The sequence below is a fragment of the Pezoporus wallicus genome, unplaced genomic scaffold (genome assembly GCF_028554395.1).
Source record: "Pezoporus wallicus isolate ANWC-B61680 ecotype Strahan unplaced genomic scaffold, APGP_CSIRO_Pwel_v1 contig_4131, whole genome shotgun sequence".
In the NCBI taxonomy this organism is placed as follows: Eukaryota; Metazoa; Chordata; class Aves; order Psittaciformes; family Psittacidae; genus Pezoporus; species Pezoporus wallicus.
In genome coordinates this window covers 9,253,137-9,276,903 of record NW_026641950.1, presented here as the reverse complement: position 1 = coordinate 9,276,903, position 23,767 = coordinate 9,253,137, and the positions used below count along the sequence as shown (strand labels likewise).

The following is a 23,767-nucleotide window of genomic DNA, read 5'->3' as shown; positions in this document are numbered from 1 at the left end:
GTATGAGGTGTCTTGAATTACAATGCTTTAAATTCTTGTCTGTCAAATATGCATACGGTTTATGGATTTGTTCTTTGTGTCTGGTTTTTACTAACCACAAGACAATAAATTTAAATGTACATTTTAAATAAAAGGTTTTTAAATGTTCAAATTCAAACTTTTCAAACTTTCAAATTCAGCTGAATTGGCCCTGGGGGTCCTGGTGAACACCAAGCTGAATATGAGCCAGCAACGTGCCCTTGCAGCAAAGAAGGAGATATTGTGTGCTGCATTAGGAGTGTTTCAGGGTGAGGGAGGCAAACCTTTCTGCCCAGCAGTGGCAAGGCCACACCTGGAATACTGGGTCCAGCAGTGGGCTCCCCAGTACAAGGGACATGTGGACCCAGAGAGTTTATGAACTTTCTTCATGGAAACAAGGGAACTTGAAGAAATCTGGAAATAGTAGGACACATTTGAATGCAACTGCTTATATGACAGTGCTGGCTTAAATCTTCCCTTAACTCTATGACAGATGAACTACCCAGGTGGCAAAAGGCAAAATGGGAGCAGTATATGCCTTTTTATGTGTAAAGAGAAATGCTGATCTCTTCTTCCTGTTATCCAATGATAGGATACATGGGAATGGTTCAAAACTGTGCCAGGAGAGATTTAGATGGGACATTAGGCAGCATTTCTTTACCAAGAGGCTTGTCAAACACTGAAACAGGCTTCCTAGAGAGGTGGTTGATACCCTAAGGCTGTCAATGATTAAGAGGCATTTGGACAATGACCTTAACAACAGGTTTTGAGATTTGGTCAGCCCTGAATTGGTCAGGCAGTTGGACTAGATGATTGTTCTAAATCCCTTCCAGGAGAATGGCATCAGGAGGACAGTCAGAGCTGGGTTTCAGATGTTTACAGTGCTTTTGTGCTTGGTGGCTGATATTGCTAAGACCCCACTGCTGTGTCCCCTGACTGCTCTGCAGATGCAGTGGTAACCTCATATTCTCATCCCCATGCACCCCTCAGTGTCCTGATCTATTCAGTGGAGAAAGCCAAGGCAGGCGTCACCCAGAGCCTTGGTACTGACACAGCTGCCTTGGACAAGGTGCACATTGTCTTGCTCTGGCACAGCCTTGCTTATTGGCCCAGTTCTGAGTGCTACAGGGCCTGGGCATCTTTAAAAGGAAGCCAGCAAGGTTTGAATTGGGCACACAATCTCTCTGACTCCTACCAAGAGCTGCTGTGGCCACTACCTCTCTCTGCAGGACCACTGCCTTGCAAAGACTATACAATGTGTAACCGATTTGTGGGCACCTGGAAACTCATCTCCAGTGAAAATTTTGATGACTATATGAAAGAACTGGGTGAGAAATATTATTTTTTTTTTTTAAATGAGTTTTCTTTGAGAATGTCTCTTCTTCATCTTATGGTTTGCTCATGCACTGTGTCTTCTACCTGGCCTCAAAAGCACTTAATGTACCTCTCTAGCATAATTTAATTTCTTTCCTTTAGCACAGAAAATGGAGAAACAAAAAGGTAGGTTCTGAATTCCTATAACAAATTTATTTCTGTCTGACTCAACTGACCTGATCTAACTTGCTTTTCTGTAATAAGAAGAATCTATAGCAATGCAGATTTTTTTTGTGTTTCTCTCAGTTGCACCATTAAACTCGTGACTTGTGATAATTTACAATATATAATGGAGCTGATGTCTCATGACACTTTGGTTTCAGAGGTCTAAATCCTATGAAAGGATCTATCTGTTACTGAAGAATGCCAGGAATGCAATAAATTAGGCATTGTTTTTCATTTTAATGCTGGCTTCATTCCTATACAACAAGTGTACAGATAGTCAGCTACAGCATTGCTTTTGCTATATAAATGATTCACTGAAACACTGATTCCCTTTCTTTGAAATGTTAAACTGAATAACAAAAAAATTGCAGTAAGTTAATTAGCCAGAGTAAATGTCCAGCCACAGCTATTTTTCTGAAGACCTGAACAGAATTGTTTAGTATAGAATAATTACCATAAATATTGTTATAATCTACAGATAGCTTTATACCCTTTTATATGTACCATTTCATCTGAGCAGAGCATAGCATTAACAAAGGCTATGCTTTCCGCTTTTATAAAACAGCGATATATTATCAGTGGCATTCATTCTAACTTGCCCCAGACCTCACAACTCATAGACAATGAACTGGACTGAAAAGCACTAGGCAATATAAAAGGCTTTGAGATGGGATTTACCCTAAAGCTCTCTGCAGCTCTTTGCTCTTATACTTCTTTTTGTTATTTCATACTTGTACTTTTCACTGAGTTTTACATGTAAGGATCCTTAGGGGATATTAGTAGCAACCTAAGAATTGCCCAATCTCCAGTATGTTTAATGAAAAAACACCAGTATATTGATGGTTCAGTATCCAGCTTCTCCCATGCAGCTAGTTAACAAAAATACAGATTCTCAGATGTGTCAAGACTTTTTTTTTTTAAAGGATTTTTGTGAGCTTTTATGAGGAATAGACTTTTCCTGTGAAATTTGCTACACATTCTGTCTCCATACAAGTTCACCCAGGTTTGTAACCATCTTTGTTTCTTCTCCTCTAAATGTATACAAGTGTATGCTCATTTATATCTTTATTTCTTGCTGAGGGTGCACTCTATCAACTGGGGCTTCCTCGGGCTCTAAACAAAGTACTTCCACATTCAAAGAATTAGAGCCTCATCTCATTCAGGCATTAGAGCATTCTAGAAGATGCTGTTCCTTATTCCTCCACTGAACATTTATGAAAGGATACTGAGTTTCTTGCTTGCTATAATGTAATGGTAGTTTTGTTTCTGATTTCTAGGAGTTGGCTTAGCTACCCGGAAGTTAGGTGGCCTGGCAAAGCCTAATGTGATCATCAGTATGAAGGGGGACATAGTAACCATCAGAACTGAAAGCACCTTCAAAAATACAATGATCTCTTTCAAACTGGGCCAGCAGTTCGATGAAACAACAGCAGATGACCGGAAAGTCAAGGTAAGGGTGCTGATATTCTCTGGGTGGTATGGACATCGCCGGGAAGAACACCAGGAGTAGTTTTTCCTACCCCCTTAGTGCAGTATGAGTTTTCCAAATTATTCAAAGAAATCACTGTAGGAAGAAATAGTATGGTGCTGAAACTAGTATTACTAAGAATGTCATTAGCCAAGAACTCAGATCTCACTGAATGTAAAGTGAATTGCTGCTCTAATCTGCATAGCTCAGACTGCAGTTTGAAACTGTTGGCCTTTGCAGAGTGTCGTAACCTTGGAGAAAGGGGCATTGGTGCAAGTACAGAAGTGGAATGGCAAAGACACCACAATAAAGAGAAGGCTGGTTGATGGCAAAATGGTGGTGGTGAGTTCACATTCCTTGTACACTGATATAGGTCAGAAGAATGCAGCATTCAGTTTGGTTCTGTCTAAATGGACTGTCAATTTTGTCTTTCTCTTTGGCTTATGAGGTAAATTAAGAAGGATAAAAAAGGAACCAAACTTAGGAAACAAGGTGAAAGGAAAGAAATATTGTTCCATACAGCAAATTGTCTTTCCAGTGACTATATTGGCAAAGCTGCCATAAATTGACAGCATACTTGCTGTTCTAAAGGTTACTATTCTTAAAAAAAAAATAAATAAAAAAATAAAGAGGTTTTCAAGTGGCAGAAACCTGTGAAATGGAAATAATGGTTTGCAGGTTGGGTACTGCTGTCCCTGGAATGGCTCCTTCCTTTTTCCTGCCTTAGAAATCTTACACATTTCCACTCGGGTATTTCCATTAAAGCCCATCAATTCACACACTTTTGCTTTCTTTTTCCACGTGAGCATGCTGAGCACACTAAGCAAGTGCTCACGGGTTATTGTGAAAGACAGCACCTCTGTGCCCATGCCTGCCTGCGTGGTGACCTGCAGCAGGGACTGGCAGGTCCTGACAGCTCCTCCGAAACACCTACTGCAGTAAGAGAACCGTGTCTTTGCTTGAGGCAAGGGAACATGGGCTTCCCTCACTCCCCATTCAATCTGCCTTTCTCTAGCAGCCATGTGAAAACCATGGGATGGCCAAGCCAGGGTGATACACATTTTAAGGGATTTAAGATTAGGGTCACCACTAAAATTAAGATTTCACTTTTGAACAAAAGAAATTTCTTTGTTCATTAAAATTTTTTAAGAGCAGAGCCAATTTTGGTGACTTTTTTGAAATCATTATGACTGTAAATGCTAGCTTGTTCTGATGGTGTTTTGTTTTAAGCTGTCATGCATTTGGAAGAGTTATTTGCTTTCACACCTCCTCATGGCTGCATTTCTGTGTAATTTTTTTCTAATTATTAAATTATCTTCAAAAAGAGAGGAAGGGTCCCTCCCTCTTCCATTGGTGCCCTGCTCTCTGCCCCTTGCCTCAAACAGGTTTGTGAAGAAGCTTCTTCTCAAACCAATGAGGTCTTCTTAATATCCCATCACCTCTGTTGCATGCATCCTGTGGCTGTGAATCACCAGGAGCCACTGAAGGCCACTGGGGCAAGAGGGTCAGGAGAAATATTTTGTGACTCATAGGTATAAAGTTTTTTAGGCCAGAAACCTGACTTCTGAGCTACCCAGGCTACTTCTGCTCCCACAAAAAGACCTTTGTAGAACTGGAAGTGTTCATGGGCCATGATATAATAAAATAGGTGGGGCTGATATTTCTGTCAAGTCACATAATACCAAGGATGGTAAACTTGTTTCTGAAGCTAAGCCTGATTTCGCAATCTACTTGTCGTTATATGCCACTCAAGTCCAAAGATGTTAGAATAGAAATCACTCCATTTGATGTATAAAAATACCTTTGTGTTTGCTACAAAAGTTGTGTAAAGATGTAAAATGTGACAACTGGATTTTCACTGGCTTTCGAGGTTACTGCAGCAGACACACCTGCTGTCAGCAAAGGGTTTATATTAATCTTTTCCTTTGTGTCTTAGGAATGTGCCATGAGAGGAGTTGTCTGCACTAGAGTCTATGAAAGACTGTGAAGAAATTCCCTCTCCACACCGGATTGGGACTGGCTCTTAAAACTCGACTTAGTTCAGTGAGCAAAGCCTCATGTACTATGCTTCTTTATTTTCTTATTTTCATTTATTTACATATTTATATGTAGGAAAAATGACTACAATATAATTTGATATTTCAGAGCCATAGTGTAACTAATCCAAAGTATTGTGGTGATCCAATAAAAAGCTTCTCAACATATAAAATACAATGTTTGTCTCCACATGAATGATTAAAGTCTTCTTTCTTGGATGGCACCATCTTCTCTGTTGTTCTTGTCTGTATAAGTGGCTAGGCTATTTCTAAGTAAAATGGTGAAACCCAACTGGTCTGCCTCTGAGAGAGGCACCTGTTCCCTGATACGTGAAAAATTATCATTTCATGGATTCGCAATTCCTTTCCTATAAAAGATTTTACTGATGAATAATTCCTATAGGGAAAATTATCTTGACTGCCAGAATTCTTTAGTTTCAGTATGATTCACTGTTTCAGCCTTACGGTTTTAGCACATCATCAAATCATGCTCTTCCCAAAATGTTTATACCGCTTTCAGTACTACTTTTTATATCCTGTTATTTATTTGGAAGAGAACAGCTACTGGAGGAAAAATACATTGGAGTATATACATATTTCTCTGCCAGAAGAGCTCTTGACCTATGAAACAAAGTGTGAAGCAGGTGTGAATTCTAGAAATATTCAGGGTAGAGGGCTTCATTCTGGAAAGTACTCCGCAATCCAGCCTACTTCTAGTACAGTATTTAAGCATGTGCTTAATGTTAAGCATACAAAGGAGATTTTGTTGGGTAAAGTTTGCTACCAAGCCTAGCCAAGTAGCTGAGCTGTTCATTCCTCTCATTGCACTTACTCTACTTTTAACTAAGGAAAAAACAGATAAACCTAGACTACTGTAAATCTGTTTAATCAAAAAGCACTATAGCAGCTTATTAATTTTTGTCTCCATTAGCTAGTGTTCTGTAGCACTACACATGGAGCGTTTCATTCCTTTTGATTCACTGCCTCTGTGCCATTACACAGGGTTCTCCCTGCCTTCTCTGTGGGGTTAAAACAACTGTGAGAGGCGTGTGTGTTTATTTTGGCTTGTTGGGAGTTGCAGTGCTGATGTGAACCTTTGCTTACTGGTTTCACAAATTCTCACATCACAGATTTTCAAGGTTAAGAGAGATTCTGAACATCAGAATCTAAATTGTTGTGGCCATGGAGATAGTTAAGAAACTAATATAGCAATTGAATGCAAAATGTAAAGGTCACCTTTCTTCTCTACCCCTCACTGGAAAATCTAGGGACTGGTTCCAGCTTCAAATACACAGACTAGCTGTAGGCAGGTGCCAGAACGCATATGGAATGAATCCTAGAAAATATGAGCTGTGAGAGAAAGCTGCAAGATTTATGGACAGCAGTGTTAAGGAAAAGTTTATCCTGCTATGTAACCTAGATGAAGAGACAAACACCCTATCTTTAGCCTTACAATTAAAACTCAACTCTGTGATTGTCAGAGTTTCTGTAACTCCAAGTCCTCAGTGACTGTAACAAGGAATGGAGGCACCATGATACTCTTTGTATCATCCTTTACAAACAGATTGTTATCCCATATTTTAAGTAAAGATCAGCCACCATGTGTGAACTGCTGTTCTACGTGACCTTATGGTTTATTCTACTAGACTCTCAACAGAAACCCGAAAACACATTTCTTACAGCTCAGAATTAGCCATGGCCTGAAACCCAGTTTATTAGGCCAGTTTTTGCTCTGTGTCTTTTTCATTCCCTCCTCTTTCAGTGCAACATGGTCCCAACAAGGCTGCTGGAGCTGCCTGTCCCCATCATGGCTCCGGGAAGGTAGACCCTGTCTGGAGCCTTTCAAGCAGAACTCATCTCCTATCCCTCAGCTGCCAGCAAAGGAGTCATTACTGCTGCAAACAAGCTCTGTATTTCCTTAGCTTTTCCTGCTGCAACCTGCAAATACTTCTCTAAGGTTCAATGGAAAAATTTCCTCTCTAACAAAATATCAGTTTCCAGCATTTTATTTCCTTGAGACAAGGAAACAAACATTCACTTTGGTACAAATTGTGGTTTTTAAAGATCTGGAAACAGTAACAAAAGAAAAAACAAAGGACTGCTCACCTAGTCCTCATCTGTTTATTTACTGTCTTCCTCTTACCTGTGACATAACTCATCTCTCTCTTCTTCTCGTTATGAAACTTTAATTAGAATCATTTTTTTCCAGACATTTGGGATTAAAACAATGTAGCTTTGTGTTTTTAAGCTCTTAACTAAATGCAGATATGCTATTTAGAACCCAAGTATTTGGCTCTTCCATTCCATACAAAGGTCACTTAAAAATGTCATGAGAGCTGGAGACATTCCAAAACAGGAAAAGTGTGACAGAACTGATAGTGTTGAAAGCAAAAACAGTAAGCAGGTGGTACAAATCAGCACAGAAATTGCGTGTTTTGGGATGCTGCTATCTGCAATGCAATCCTTGGGGTCTCCAGGTGAATCTAGGGGGAATCTGAATTGTGTACTGTCAATGTCTTTTTTATGTCTTACTGCAAATTAGTTTTTCCTCTTTCTTAAACTTTTTACATGGCCCAGATACTTACGGAACAAACACCTAGACTGAGGTACAATGCCCATGTCTTGAACTGTGTCATCTCCCTGGGTTGTGTATGCATTTAATCTAGAAATTACAGTAGCCTGATGCTGCCATTATCTAGAACAGCATTACTTAAAGCAATCAGCTTAATCTACTGCCCACGGCTGGTAATGGAAACCCAGCTGGTTTTAGAGGACCACACTGAGACTCTTCGCCTGTTGGTCACTCTTTCTGTGAGTGCTGTAGGGCTCCGTCACACTCCGTTCACCCGCATCTCCTGAGGCTGTGGGAAACGCCTGCATGCGGTATTAATCCTCTGGCTGCTACAGACCTGCCAGCAGTGCCTGCCTCTGCCCTGCCTGATGTCTTCTGAGGCAGGAGAAGCAAGCTGCCAGGATGAGAGCCTGTCTCAGCCCAGTGCTCCCTGTGAGAGCACTGAAATCAAATTAAAAGTGTATCTGGACTCCAACTCCCATAGCTGTTGCCTTGGACTGGGCAGAATTTGGCAATCTGTGCTAGAAATGCTGATTTATAGATCAACCTGTAATCCTGTACCCTGCACCCTGGTCTTTATTCCACATGGAAAAGTGGAGTGGAACAGAGAAGAGAGGTGAAGTCACTGACTTCCCTGCAAGGGAATCTTTGTCCCTGCTGATATCTTACATAGTATCTTTGAACTTCCCTTGGCTGTTTTAGGTAAGTTCATTTTGGGGGGCAACCATATTCCTGCAAAGTGAGTTCACAGCCCTCAGGGGCCTAGCACGTGGCCTTTGCTGCTGTTTCACACAGAAACCTGGTCATCTGTTGGGACGGTTTCACTAGAACGGCTAAGCAGTTCTCGAAATGAGAGGGGCATTAGGCTGTGCCCCCCTGGTGAGGGGCATTAGGCTGTGCTGTTAAAGCAATTACACTTCATGAAAAGTCCTCGTCACTTAACACATATTTTCAGAGAAACTCATGCTGATAAACTCTGTGTTGTATAGAAATTGCTCAACTGTGCCTTTTAAGATGTTGTTACCTTCCCTAATCTTCATTTTGGATTAAAGATGTCCAGTTGCTGTCTGGGATGCAAAGGAGTGAAAGGTTAGCACTAAAGGCGTAATCAGCTAGAAACAAATAGGCTGATGCCATGAAAAAATTGCTTTCAGAAATCCTGGAATTTAGATGTAATCAACGTCTTTGTTAGGGAGGCAATTAGAGCATATCCTTGCCATTTCAGTGCAAAACGTTGTGATTGGCTATTGGCCATCATGCTGCAGACGGGAAACACAAGAAAATGATGTTATTTGGGCTAAAGGGCACAACAACATTGGGAATAATGCAGTCACTGAGACACTAGAGAGAGAGAAAGCTGGGTTGGATACCATTCACACAGTATTTTCAAAGGAGACTCTGCTCTTTTTACATTTCAAGTAGCACATCAGTCTTTAAATATACTTTCCTCAAATGTCATGAAAATTTTTAAAACTCAAATCAGGAGGTAATCAATGATTGTGGGATTAGGAAGGTCGGGGTAAATGGATTACAGCAGGATCTATTTTCAGGTGCTCTGTGGAGTGCTGATTGAAAGTATTTAAAGTATTTTTCATATTTTTTGCTATAATGTGATCACCAGTACTCATCACACTACTTGTGAGAAGTATAAGGGAGAGAAAAACTGGTTTTCTATTTACTTCCAAGTGAACACACTCCCTGACACAATTGATTTGGATGAGACTTCCTTAGAAGAGGCATCTCTGTCAGCAATGGGGTCAAAACCACTGTGATAATTGATCTTCAAGCTTATAAGCATAGTGTCACAGTTAAAGCTATGGGAGGAGACATCTATTGTGGAGCTGTGGGCCATGCCAGGTAAAGCACAGTCTTTATCAAGTTTTACAGAGTTGCGTTTTTTCTGGGAAATCTGCAGATATAATTACCAGAAAGAAGAGGCATTTAATGTATCTAGCTACCGTACAATACTTATACATGCCAACAATAATCTCCTTTATCTCTCCTATCCTAACTTAAATTTCCAGAGCTGGAATCTAAAACACATATGCATGTTTTACTTGGAAGCCCTGCACATTTGTCATGAAAAAATCCATGATACAGTGAAGGTGGAGCACCCAGTCCTCTTATATAGAGAATCTCCTAGCAGAGAGTCACAGCTTTGTACTGCATTGTGCCACTTCCTTGTACCTTGTACCACATAGTGCGCAGAGGTTTGTAGCCTACTGACTCTTACAAATTTGTATAGGCAAATTCATCGAAAAGGAATTTTAATTCCTTCAAAAATCTCCTTTCTTTATGAACAGCAGAAAAATAAGACTACAAAGCAATTTGACATTGTAAGTCAAAGCCCCTAACTACCCAGTTAAAACAAACGTTTTTGTTTCAGTTAACAAGAGATAGATAGAAAAGTCAGATTATGAAAGGTTAGGTGCATAAACATTTGTACTTTCCAGATAGGATCTGAACCTTCTGGCCAGGAGCACAGGAGCAGCATTAAGGCTCCCCATGTTGCTTCCTCTTTCTGGGGATTTTAGTATAATCAAGAGGCATCATCACAGTTTATCCTGGCTCTGTCTCCAGCTGGGCAGAGAGCATGTTGTGAAATAGAGGCAATCGTTATAGTCTTGGAAATCTTGTGTCAAGGAAGAGGAATAATTTTAAGATTAAAAAAATTTATCCCAGTTTGGATTTTTCTTTTTTTCCTTTTTTTTCTTTTTTTCTTTTTTTTTTAGGAATGGGGTACTATCTGAGTAAGCAATTTCAAACCAATCTCTTTTTATTCTATGCAGGTTGACAAGTCTTGTGGATGGAAGGTCAGTAAAAGTCACCTCTGTTGACTTCCGTAGGGCTTTGACAGTAAGTCCTAAGACATCTTCAGAAATGTGCTATAAATTTAGGCTAGATTAAGCTGCTGCTACAGAGAAAGGGTGCAAACTGATGCAAAAAACACACTTGGACTGTCAATGGTTCACTGTGAAAGTCAAAGGTTGCATCAAGAGGACTTGTGCTAGTCCAGTCCTATTCAACCTCCTTGGTAATAACCGTGATGCTACTTATAGACTGCACAGAGATGAGAGGAAATACAAGCATATTGGAGGGCAGGGTTCAAATTCAAATGATCTCAACAAACTCAGGAAATAGTTTGAAACAAACAGGGGAACATTTAGAAGGGAAAAATGCAGAAGGCAATATCAGCAGGAGCACAAACACCATATGGAGACCAAGGAAGACCTAGTGCAAACACAGGATGTTCATAGTGGATCACAGACTGAATATGAATGGCAAATGTAGCATTACTGAGAAAAAGTCAAATTTCATACCACAGTGCACTGTCAGGGTTGCCAGTGAGCTGTGGTCATCTAGTGAGGTGCTTGCCACTAGTAAAGCCTCCAGGGTGCATGCTATCGTGCCTAGTTCTGAGTAATGCAGTGCAAAATTAATGGGTCAGTGGAGAGAGTTCAGAGGAAAGCAATGAGGCTTAAAAAACATGCTCTAAATGGAAGCATGAAATTAGCAGGGAGAAGGGATTGAGGGAAGTGAGACTAGTCAAGGGCACAGAAGGCTATGGTGACACACCAGATTCCTCGGATAGGCAAGATGTGCAATATATGTAGATCTGCACACACACGGGCATGCACACACAGAGAATTATCCATCAACACACATGGTTTTAATCACTGCTAGAGACACAGAGCAAAGCTCTTGTGACTCCTGTTCTTCATTACTGAATATGTCCAGGAGTCTGTGTAGCTGCGGCCAACCTCACCTCCTCAGTACCTGCTGTGAGAGTCACCGTTTTGTGCACTGTCCCTCCTGAGAAAACTGCTTGTCACCTTGTAACTGTTACGGAGGGAGTGATCACATGGTGAGTAAGTGTTATCTTCCCAAAGGTCTAAGATCAGGAAAGAAATGCTGCATTATTCTTTGATAAGAATTTCACATTATTCACAATGCCTGTAACACCAATTGAAGAATGTGCTTTTTAATGAAATTTTAACTGTACCTAAGCCTGAGTTCTTCCCTGAAATCACAGTATCACAGTATCACAGTATGCTAGAGATTGGAAGGGACCTCAAAAGATCATCTAGTCCTGCCAGAGTAGGAACACCTAGATAATGTTGCACAGGAATGTGTCCAGGTGGGTTTTGAATGTCTCCAGGGAAGGAGACTCCACAACCTCCCTGGGCAGCCTGTTCCAGTGTTCCGTCACCCTCACCGAGAAGAAGTTTCTTCTCAAGTTTAAGTGGAATTGCCTATATGACACCTGTGAGCCCTTTGAGGACTGGCAGTCACAGGTTGAAAACATGTGTTGTATGAAAGATCTTCTCAAACTCTGGATCAACAGCAGCTCTTCCATCTAAGAACAGTTTGGAACCCCCCCGACAGCTCTTGGTGGTCAGCATAACAGTGTCAATATGATTTATGATTTTGATGTAAGGCTGTGCTATCAGAATGAGTACCTTAACAGTAAAAGTGATAAGGAAACCATGATTATTTCTCACTGCTCAGACAAATTCATAGTCACCTGTGCTGTCAAACCATGAATCGTAGAATCAGCTAGGCTGAAAAGACAGTTAAGATCATCAAGTTCAACCTTTATCCCAGGACTGTCAAGTCCACCACTAAATCCTCTCACTGAGGGCATCTACAAATACTGCTGGGTAACTACTGGATGCTGGCTGGTGACAGAGCTCACCTAAACAGACTGATGGGGGACTATCCCCAGGCACTGGGTGTATAAATCGTTCATGAAAGATACCCAGAATGATAGATGGCAATCAATTAGCGCAGTCAGAAAAGGCATTCCGAAAAAAACCCTGCAGTGCCTGAGCTGGGCTGAGAGGCTCGATACCCCCGTGAGCATACTGTGCACTGCTCCAGGTAGTGGTCACAGCCCCCTTGCTTCCTCTGTGTGAGACCCTACATGGTGCACTCACAGTACTTCACCTCTTATGGTGAGAGGCGTGGGGTGTGCCCACACGCAGGCTGCAAGCGCTGCCTTACTACACCCATGCCTTATTCAGGAGGCTGGGGAGGGAGGGATTCAACAGGGCTTCTCCAGTGGGTTGCAGCATCCTGCTCTGGTGGCAACACCAGATTTGAATATATTTTGGAGAAAAAAAACAAACAAAAAACAACAAGACAAAACACACGCACAAAAACCAAACACACAAGAAAACACAACAAAAAAACACACACCCAAAAAAAAGCCCTATACAACATTTAGATGACTGGTCTTAAAGCACAAGGGGATTAAAGCACATCTTTTCTCCTATTTCTACCTACAGCTCAAGCTGGTTCCTCCTGGCAACACACTGCTCACAGCACACTGTTTTTACCAGACAGACAGTCCACACTAGCTGTTCTCTGCCTCTTTTCTTACCTCCTCGTTTTGCATAGCTATTTAAATGATTATTTGAACTTAATTTCTCATTAATGCACCTTCATCCTGACCAGCAGGGAGGGAAGCAGAACAGAACCTGCTGTGCTTGCATGAATGCTGAGCATTTCAGTCTGTGCTGGTCTACGTGGCTGGCCATGCATACAGGTGTACGGATAGCATGTGTGTGCTTGCATGCAGACACATGTGCAAAGCTTTGGGGAAGACAGACAGCCTCACTGATAACTGCATCTGGGGCATGAGCTATGGCAGCCTCACCTCTTCAGAACTACTGAATTCAGCAACCCCAGACAGACATCCCTTCTCTGCCTTATCTGACTCAGTCATGGCTTTCCCTTGGTTTCCATTCCTTGGTCAGGCTCTGGTTTAATCATGATTTTTAGCATGTATATTACTCAATCTAGGTCTGCCTAAGTGAATTGTTGAATTTAGTACTACTTCCTCTTGAATCCTAGCCTTTGTTCTTCTCATCACAGTGTAGACATCTCCACCTCACCCAACACAGGTATCTCCATTTGAAATACCTCCCTATATAGTCCTTGGAGAATGATAAGCACCTTTAGGAAACAATTTAGCTGACCTAAACTGTTATTCATCTCCTAAATGTCTTCTTTAGAAGATGAATAACAGTTTAGAGGCATCTGCTTTTTTTTCGCTGACTGTTAAGGGATACATGTTATTGTCTGATACTTGATGTAACAGCTCACCAAGCTGAAGGTTTAGTAGCTCTCACCACAGTTCTAGTTCAAAGGTCTGTGGCTGAGCTTTCTCTAGCAGCAGGACTTCAAGGAGCACCCAGCTGGAGAGTGGTGGTGTACTGGTGATGCAATGAAAACTCTCTGGCATTTCTGTGCCAGTGGCACACCACAATACCCATCTGGAAAATTCAATCCACATTCTTTAAGCAGGATTAACTCTGTTAACATGACTGGAGACCATTTACTGAGATGAGCAGAGAAGATGAACTGCTTCCTCCCATTTGGATGTGAAAGCATGGTCCTCATCGCGTAGAGGCACACGTTGTTAAGTGTGGTGGTGTTTAATTTGCCCCTGCATGCATGCTGCTGCTTTGGTTCCTGCTTTTCCTATGGATTTGACAGCCTACCCCACTCCTTGGGCTAAGCAGCTGGGTAGTACTGACGGCTGCCTTCCTGTTGGTTTCCTATACTAAGCCCAAAGCAGCTTCATCTTGTTTGCATTTGTAGTGTTAGGAAAACGTGTGGGAATCTGGGGGGCTAAAAGGTCCTTCTTGACTAAATGAAACAACATGCTGTTGTATTGTAATAGCTTAGTTCGGGCTCCCAGGAGATGCTCATGAATCTGACAAACACTCAAAATGCTGGAAGCAAAAGTAACTGAATCTCTGCTTCTCATTTGTTTCTAAAAATACTGCAGTTTTTCTACTATCAAAATGATAACACAAAATAGCAATATGATTCTCAAGCTTTATTTATTAACCAGGAAATTACAGGACTCTAGTGAGCAGTCTTCACTTTTTCTTTCTCTTCTCTTGGTAAGTCTACAGAAAGCACTTTCAGCAGATGGGGAAACACAGAAAGGATGTTAGAGTTCAACAACAGCATGCTGCTTATGTCCCAGAGAAAATGGGGACATCACCTCAGGGACTTGAGCTTAGCATCCACATTATGATAACAGTGGAACATTCAGATCCGAAGCCTGACAATGAGAATGTGACCAGAGTCACTCCCAGGTGTGGTGCAAGGAGGTACCAGAGCCAAGAGGAAGGGAATTCTTTTTTCAGTAGCAGAAAATCTTCCAAGCACCATCTGGATTTGAATAGAAGTTCTCATTAAAGGAAATAACTTCTAAACGATGACACTATCTTTTGCAATTTGTAATGCCTTTCCACACACATCCTTTTCATAACACACACACATAACACAGAGCTGATGCACACATACTGCTTACAAACCCATTCATAGTCTGTAACTGTGTCTAATCTTGCAAATCTATGAGAATTCTCTCAAGCTGTGAAGAGAGAACATGGCTGAAAGACAGAAAAACTAAGGTATCCACTTTAGCATCTAAATGTGAGGTTGGAAGAGAGGATAAGTTTGCTTTCCTTGGTTAACCCAAGTAATCCATTAGCTTAAAATACAGTAATTAGTGTGACTGACTCCTCTGCAATGATTTATGGGGAAGAGGTGAATCTGAAGGTACAGCATCACCACACATCATTATCCTTTCCTTCTGATATTTCTGTGTGATACCTTCCTACTCCTGTTTTACAAAGAGCCTATAGCACCTCACAAAAGTGAGGTCAGCTACAGTATGTGGGAAAGTAAAAATACTCAACAGGATTTATTGTTAGTTGTTATAACCTACAACATTGATTGAAACAAACCTGTTTGGAATTTTTTTTACAATTTATTTGATATCAGTCCATAGACTGCAAGACTATTCATCCCTTCTGAAACTTTGTCTACAAATTCTACAGGAAAGATGCTCTTCTCTATTAAAACGTGTGATTTTTTTTCTCTGACTATATTCATATTTGCTCTCCTGGATGTGAGTAGCACCTCCACTAACGAAAAATAAATACAAGATGATAATTTAACAAATCATTCCTGAAAATAATGCTTTATCTGAGAGGATTGTTTGCTAGTAATATGAAAGCAGAACTGTTTGTTATCAGATCTTCTGGCTGAAAGTGAATGATATTTGTAACCTAACTACAACAATACAATGAAGCCAGGACTAGCACCCTTTGTGTAAGCCTCTGCTAACACATAGAACAGTTTCTGCTCCAAGACACAAGGAGCTGGAGTATCACACATCTCTAAGAATGCAGATTTACAGCTGTATGCAGCTGAATAGTAGTGGAGAAAAAGAAGTAAAGCTGAGTTGCTCCCTTTGGATTCACTGGTTGTAGCGGAGAGAGATTCTGAAGAAAATACAAGCAATTTCCATGGCTGGAGAAACACATGCTTGCACAAAGGTCAGGTTGCACACTCCTCTTTGTAAAGTGGATCCCATGCATATTATAGTGTATTTCAGTGGGGTTTGTGCCCACTCCCTGGCTGGCATTACCAAACTACAGTGATGCTTATTTTGAGAAAAGCAGACTAGATTAAAAAGACAACGTCCTCTCACCCAGCACAGCATTTGCTGTTCTGTCATCTTCTTGAGCAGATCTCATCTGAGTTTGTCCATCCACAGCACGCCAAACTACTTTTTACTGTGTAATTTTCACAACTGAAGACTCACCAATGACAGTCTAGTATAGTCATATGGGTGGAAACTAGAACAAGACAGTTTGGTCACCACAAGTGAATGGTAGCTATGTCAGACAGGTGAAAAGAGCCAGCATCAATATGTAGAGGGGAAAAGAATTTTGTATTTGTCACTTTTCGAAGAACCCATGGTCAGAGTGTTTTGCACTGACTTGTTTGCAGTTTGAACACACAGAAAGCTCACTGCTTTTCTTTTTCACCTCAGTCAGCATGACAATATATCTCTCAAGACACTTACTTAAGGAATTAGCTCTTAATCACATAAAAAATGTTGTCATTGACTTCAAAGTGAAGGAAGAAAATATTTTCCATAAAAGAAAAGAGTATTTTCCATTTTTCTACTATTAACCCAAACAGAAGAGCATTTTCTGAAGTCTGGCTCTGCAAGTACTGGGACAAAAACCACCTCAGACAACGATGGTCTTCAGCTTGGACATTGAGCGTACACAGTTACCTCTAGCAAACAATAGCAGGAAATCCAGCCCTCAGGCAACGGAAAGCTCCAGCATATGAAATCCAACACATGCATTATTTATTTCCATATTAAGCATGATACTCAAGGTGGATGAATAGTGGAACAGTAACTCTGTGTAATGTTTATAGCCAGGAAATAAAAGCTATTTATAAAAGATAAATAAAAACACACATTTTTGTCCAACATTTAAAGTTTCAGTATAAAAAAATGTGAAATGCATCATATTCTTTTTGTCTGGTGTATGTTCTCCAACCAGAAAAAGCAAAATAATGATGAATATTATTACACCAATTTTTAGAAAGTAGTACTGTTTAAACTGAAACATTCAGAAGAAAAAATCATATAAAAATGTGCTCACTGAACAAGAAAAGAGAGAAAAAAAAAAATCTTCCAAAAATCCTACTTCTGTTCAGCACTGGTTTTACACTTGTGAATGTACTTCATTTTAAAGCATCATGACAGAGCCTCTTCTCTGCCCAGGTAAGGTAACTAAGCCCTGTTCCTTGCTTGGGCACTGCATTACAGGCTGTAGGTTACTCGTCTCAGGTTTTCCTCTCACAGACTCTGCAAATGACAAGTTTGGTTATCTTGTGCTAAGGAAATCCTTGGTCTAAGGATTTCAGGGATTGAACTTGGATAAGACTCAGTGTTTCATGTTTTAACTTTTTGTGAATTTTCCTAAGTAACTGTCAAGTAGCTGCTAAAAATATGATCCAATGGTTGTGATGGCTTCCTGTGTATATAGATTTGCCTTTGGTTTTGTGCAGGCTTTCTCTGAGAGTGTGGGTTTTCTAAGGGGCTAGCTTACACACATGGATACATAATAATGCCCTGTGAACTTGGAAAGCAATAGAGCAGATAAGGTAGTTCTGTATTGTCAAAATTTCCTGAAAGAAAGCAGCTTTGAATGAAGTTGGAGAGGCCACAAACTCCAGATTATGGCAGGCTTGGAAATAAAGTTCAGTGGAAGAATGATAGAAACCTATACTAACGATAAATGAAAAAGTCATGAAATGAAAGGTCATCAAATGAAAAGGCGTTTGATGAAAATAAAAACAACACTCGTAAAAAGTCCATTTTCTGTTCCCAGATACTGTCACCTAAGTCTCGTGATAGCAGAGACCACTGCAGGAATACATGTTTTAGTAGTATGGATGCTTATGTAAGGTAGAACAGCTAATAACAGATCTAATATTAGATTTCTGTGTTATCAAGGACAACAAAGGAGTTTAAATTAGGGATATTTAGAATTATAAAATCACAGAATGGTTTAGGTTGGAAGGGACCTTCAAAGATCATCTAGTTCCAGCCTCCCTGCCATGGGCAGGGACACCTTCCACTAGACCAGGTTGCTCAAAGTCCCACCCAACTTAGCACTGAACACTCCCAGGGTTACGGCAGCCACAATTTCTCCAGGCAACCTGTGCCAGCGCCTCACTACGCTCACCACCACTCCAGAGCTGAACACAGTACTCCAGGTAGAGTGTCACCAGAGCAGAGTAGAGGGGCAGAACCATGTCCCTTGAGCTGCTGGTCACACTTCTTTGTATGCAGCCCGGGATATGTTGAATTTCTGGGCTGTAAGTGCATGTTGGTGGCTCACACCTATTATTTCATCCACCAGTATCCCCAAGTCCTTATTCACAAAGCTGCTCTCAATCACCTCATCCCCCAGCCTTGTTTGATGTCATGGGTTGCTCCAAGCCAGGCACAGGAGTTTGTACTTGGCCTTGTTAAACCTTATGAGATTCACATGGGCCACTCGTCAACCCTGTTGAGGCCTCCCTGGGTGGCACCCCTTTCCTCTGGCCTATCTACTCTTTTGCAATAAGTGTCAGGAAAGATCTCTTGTCTCTGTTATTTACTGGTCTCTTGACTGTGGTGCTGGATGCTGCAACTTCAGCACAGGGGAAAGAGAAGTACATTCTAAAAAATTTTGATTAGACAGAGACCATCAAAATGTATTTTGGAGGTTGTGTGGCTAAACTTCATCTGTTGTAACAGAGGTTAATGAATCTGTGAGTTTGCTGACAAACATTTGCTATTATTTGTAGAGGAAACAAAGACAAGGCACATGACGTCAGTTGGTGGACATGAAGCTGCCACTTGCTATTACTAATAGCAAGCAACACCAGTGGTTACTTGACAAAGGCTCTGCATAGCACCACCTTATCCACCACAGAATATTTTCCTCTTCACAAAAAAAAAAGCCTTTGCACAGACAGTTTTCATTCATACCCAGCTTTTTTTTTTTTCCTAAAAGCTTTGTTTCCTAGTTTGCTTTTGATTATTTTCTTAAGTTATCACCTTATTGTTTTGCTATGTCTACTGGAATTTTTATAAACTATTTTAAAAGACTTCTGAGAAGACATGTTGTTGAAGGAAACTGGAATATTGTTCTCCACTCGGATGTTTTAACACAGCTAGCTGCCTTTTATGTGGTATAGAGACAGAAGAGGTTAAACTACAGACATGATGCCACCATAGAGAAAGGAAGATTTCCTAAATCATGGATCTAGCACATGTTGCATGCCATTGCACAGGAATCCTGTCTCTCAGAAACAAAATTATAGAATCATAGGATCATAGAATGTTTAGGGTTGGAAAGACCTTAAGATCCTCTAATTCCAATCCCCCTGCCATGAGCAGGGACACCATGCACTAAATGCTCAACTACGCTTTGCCATTTCAGTGTTATCAGCCCAAACACATGGAACCCTGATAATTACCTATAAACACATTATGTTTATGGACCACTTTCATTTTATATTCTGGTCCTTACGTTGCCAGTGATCACATTTTCAAGCTTTCTGTGCTAAGAGCCTACTGCTTATTTTGCAGTTGTTTGTTTGGTTTTTGTTTTTTAACGAAACTGAGTCTCTCAGATGTTGACACCACTCTAGGAAAGGCAGTTTTTAGGACAGAGGAGCAAAGTAGTAAATATGGTTAAATTGAATTGCCTACCAAGTATGACAGAACTAGGGGAATTCTCATTTCTCTGTTTCTCTATTTCTCTATTTCTATTTACTGCGTGTGGTTTTTAGTTTCAAACAGTATGCATTGAGAGTGCATCTGAAAGTTCCAGCAATACATGATTTATATTCACAGACTCTCACTGAAATATAACAGTTTGGGTAAGGAAGTGAAAGAATTTGATTAAATCATAGAAATCACTAAGAGCTTTTGGATCGGGAAGAATAACATTTAAAAAGCCATGACCAAGGTCAGCCACGTATTTTTAAACAGACTGCATATATAGCAAGTGTTCCCAAACTCTCCTGGGGTGACGGGATTGAGCATTGCTGACATAGTCTGCCACAGTAAGACAAGAATTTGCGAAGTCAGGTGCCCCATAGACATGGGTATAACACTGTTCCTTGTAATACCTGGACGAGACAAAGGTCTCCTCAGGTCAGTCCCTAGCGAGAAATGGCACAAACACCCTGACCCTAAAACCAGTCTTTTGTGGCTACATTAGCCTTATCTGCCAGCATAGGAATTTGATTTGTATTGCAGGATGACTCCCGCATTTATGGACTTTTTGTTTCTTGTGAAATTCTCTTTCCCCAGATACCCAGGGAGATGGCATCTGCAGCTACTAAGGCTGCTGCTCCATGGATGATGGCCAGGTACCACCATGCAGGACACCCTGGGTGTATAGCATGACTGCCCTTTTACTGTGTAGGAGCCATTGGCACCTCCCTTCGTCTTCACTGATACCCTTTCAAATACTTGGGTCTGTAAAGAAAAGGTCACAAAGCATGTAGAAAACCTCTCAACGTGATTCACATGCTAATGCAAACCATCATGTTAAACATTTTGTCTTCATATACCCATTATTTTATAGCTGGTTATCTAGGAAATCTCTGAGCTAGTTTGCACTCTCCAGTTTAAGGTATGCTTGAAGAATAGGTATTGGGTGAAATGAGAAAAAAACAAGTTGACAGAAAATAAATCATAGATTATACAATGAATTTCCTATCCAACAGAGAACAATGTCCTAGAAGATTTGGAAAAGCAGCTGCATGTATAAAATGCTGGGTTTTCACTTGTACGTGAGAGGAAGATTGCAAATCAGTGATCTTACAAAGTCACAAACTTTTCTTGGTATTTTAAATATGTATTAAATAATCATGTGAATGATTCAGTGCCTAGGATTAAGGTTTATGTTAGAACATCACATGCATCCTGAGCCAGGCACCTCTGCTGATCATACTTCCTCATTTATTTTAAAGCTGTTTTGGGGAACATGCAGTTAACATGACGTACAAAGCCTTTGAAGTCAATAAACTGTATGACAGTAGAGTTCTGTTGAATTTGGTTTGGTGACTGATTAGCAAAACTTACATTTATTAAGAACTAGTACTTTCCCACACTAATGACATGACTCATTACCATACAGAAAACCTGTCATCGTGCTGATAAATGGAAGAATTCTTAGCATTCTGAGTAAGTTTATAGCTCAGCATCACACAGTTACTACCTGCAATCACAGACCCTGACAATCAAATGACATCTAAAACATTTGCCTTTCAGCTTTTGCCCAGAAGATACCTGGAACTTGTAACAGCATTTGCTGTCTTAAGATGTACTGTCTGTTTTCCACCCTGCTAGTTGCAAATAGGGGCATACAGAAAACCTGCCATGTAAACCAGATAGTTTGATGGGGAAGAAAGGGTGGTATTTTGTTTCTATATTCTTAAAAGTTTGAAACTATAAAAACAGTGCTAATACATTGCTTTATTTTCTTCTTTCATGTCTTTTGTCATTACATGGTTGTCAAGGGCAGGAGGGCACTGAACTTACTTCTAAAAAGAAACGTGTGGTAGATGAGTATGAAGAAATGCGTAGGTTGACAAATCATTAAAAGAACAAAAATCAAAGGCCACGTTTTAATGCTAACTTCCTCATGCATCTATAATCCTCAGTGACAACTCTGAGGACTTGTTTTTCAGCTCAAAAAACCACTTTCTGAGTCATCACTCTTAGTGACTGTGTGCTACTGCTGTTCTTAGATCATCATGTGACAGCCTCACTTACTCAGGGTGGATATAGTTCAGACTGGGACAAATTTTCCCATAAATATTTTCTCCAAGCATATCTCAACTCTGGCCTATTATTAGGATGAATATGCCTAATGCTGAATGAGACACCTAATCCCTGTAGCCACCCCTGGAAAGACATAGCAGATAATGCACAGCCTGCACTGGAGTAGGTGGTATGGGAAGTAGAAAACAGCTCTCAGCTCACTCTGCTTCTGCACACACCTCCCGAGAGCTGCTGTTGAGAAGTCATCTGGGTTGAATTCTAGCTGGCAGGCTCGGAGTGCAAAGTCTGCAGCTTACTTGAGTCATCTAAGCTTTACTAAGAGAAATGTATAAGTTATTTAGATAGTGTTTAAAAAGCTGTGAAAAAGGATGGTACAAACTACCAAGTCAAGCCCTCAGAAGTTAAGAAATGTGCTTGTAGAAATAATTCCTCCACTTAGTACACGGAGACTTTCAGTGACCATGTTGTGTTTTTTCCTGGATGGGTTCCCAGCACACATCAGTATGTGTGCATGGGCAATGGTACAGGTATCTTCCAGCTATGCTCAATGTGCACCTATCAGCAGGTAAGTTACTGTCTTTTCTGTGATTCTAAAGGAAGGGCATGACACAAACATCACTTTTCACAAATTGTAGGGAAGAAGAAAGTGATTCGTAAGAACTTCCTGTGGTCTGATGATTAACACGTTGTAGTGAGCGCTACAGTGTTGTAGAGAGCTTTACATGCACAAGCTCAGCACAGCTTCTCTTAGTACACCTGTGGCTGAAGTTGGGATGGGTGCCCTAGAATCAGTTCTCACCAAGCTGACCTTGAAAAGCCATTGTCTTGGCTTGTCTGTGTCAGGACCTGAGACCATGGTCAGAGAAAACTGTAAAGAATTTCCCCAAAAGAGTGACACCAAACTGGCAGTGGCAGAAAGGTGGTCAGAGCACCTGCTTTCCTAATGGAGACACTTCCCCAGGCCAAGCAGCACTTTGCAGAAGAGGATTGTTTTCACTCTTTCTCTCAGATATTATCTCTAATAAAACCTGTAACATATTTGACTTAATTGGTACTAAGAAGTCTGAAATTCATGTATACATTCATCCTTTCAGTACACTTCTTCAGAGTTGAAGTCTTGAGTTAAAACAGTGACAATCTGGGAAGAGTGAAATATCTGCTTTGTTTTAGCATGGCTGCCAACTGACTGGTGTGACTGGTAGGCAGCACACCCCTATTTGAAATTAGAGTCCTGAGTCATCCCTTTATGCTTCATTCAAACACCCACAAGGTCACAGTCTCACCTTTCCTCTAGTCCCTAGGATGCTCTGTGCTTCTATGTGCTCAGATGATCCCAAAAATGCCAGCTAAGGAAGCTATGCTTTCTCAGGGGCAATGAAATGTCACTGGTTAACAGTCAGTGGCACTGGCTTTATTGGGCAAATGCCATTATCTAAATCCATCTTCCCCAAAGATGCCTGTAAATCTGTTCCTCCATCCTAAAATGAGGTAGTGAAACTGCTGTGCATGCAGGTAGGAGATACCCAGTGATGTTTCATAGCTATGGTATTGGCTATTAAATCCCCATTGTATTTAAACCTAGGTTAATAAATCTTCATGGACAGAAATTCATCTCTGTTCCGGAAACACTTCATGGTATTCCATAAAGACTAGAAGTAAAAATTATTCCAAACCTGATCCTCATGGCAGTGTACTTGTGCAGACTCGTGGTGTCACTTTTGAGTATCAAAGCAAGAATTACTGTGATCACCAAAGATGCCATGTCTTTGTTAAGCAACTCACACAATTACAGCTTTTTACTTAAGTTCAAATGATATTTCAGTTTGAAAAACTACTTCTCATCTCCCATCCTAACCTCATCTAAAGCGTGGCAGAACAATTTCACATCTGGAAGCACAGGGTACCCCTCTAAGTCTCTGAACCTCTCTTACAAGCCACCTGGGAGTACCTCACAC

At 40.7% G+C, this 23,767-nt stretch overlaps 1 protein-coding gene across 1 annotated transcript; it reads left to right on the top strand.

The window, feature by feature from the left end:
• The first annotated feature begins 1,181 nt into the window (after positions 1-1,181).
• LOC130608355 (myelin P2 protein) lies at positions 1,182-5,112 on the top strand. The gene is made up of 4 exons (XM_057426220.1): positions 1,182-1,346; positions 2,835-3,007; positions 3,266-3,367; positions 4,962-5,112. Exons 1-4 carry the CDS (start codon positions 1,274-1,276, stop codon positions 5,010-5,012), a joined length of 399 nt encoding a protein of 132 aa, XP_057282203.1. The 5' UTR covers positions 1,182-1,273; the 3' UTR covers positions 5,013-5,112.
• The last annotated feature ends 18,655 nt before the right edge of the window (positions 5,113-23,767 follow it).

Bases quoted from the DNA above. Each gene is read 5' to 3' on its own strand.
- LOC130608355 (XM_057426220.1), top strand. From the start codon at position 1,274: ATGTGTAACCGATTTGTGGGCACCTGGAAACTCATCTCCAGTGAAAAT. The intron at 1,347-2,834 runs GTGAGAAATATT...TCTGATTTCTAG, and splicing joins TGACTATATGAAAGAACTGG to GAGTTGGCTTAGCTACCCGG. The intron at 3,008-3,265 runs GTAAGGGTGCTG...TGGCCTTTGCAG, and splicing joins CAGATGACCGGAAAGTCAAG to AGTGTCGTAACCTTGGAGAA.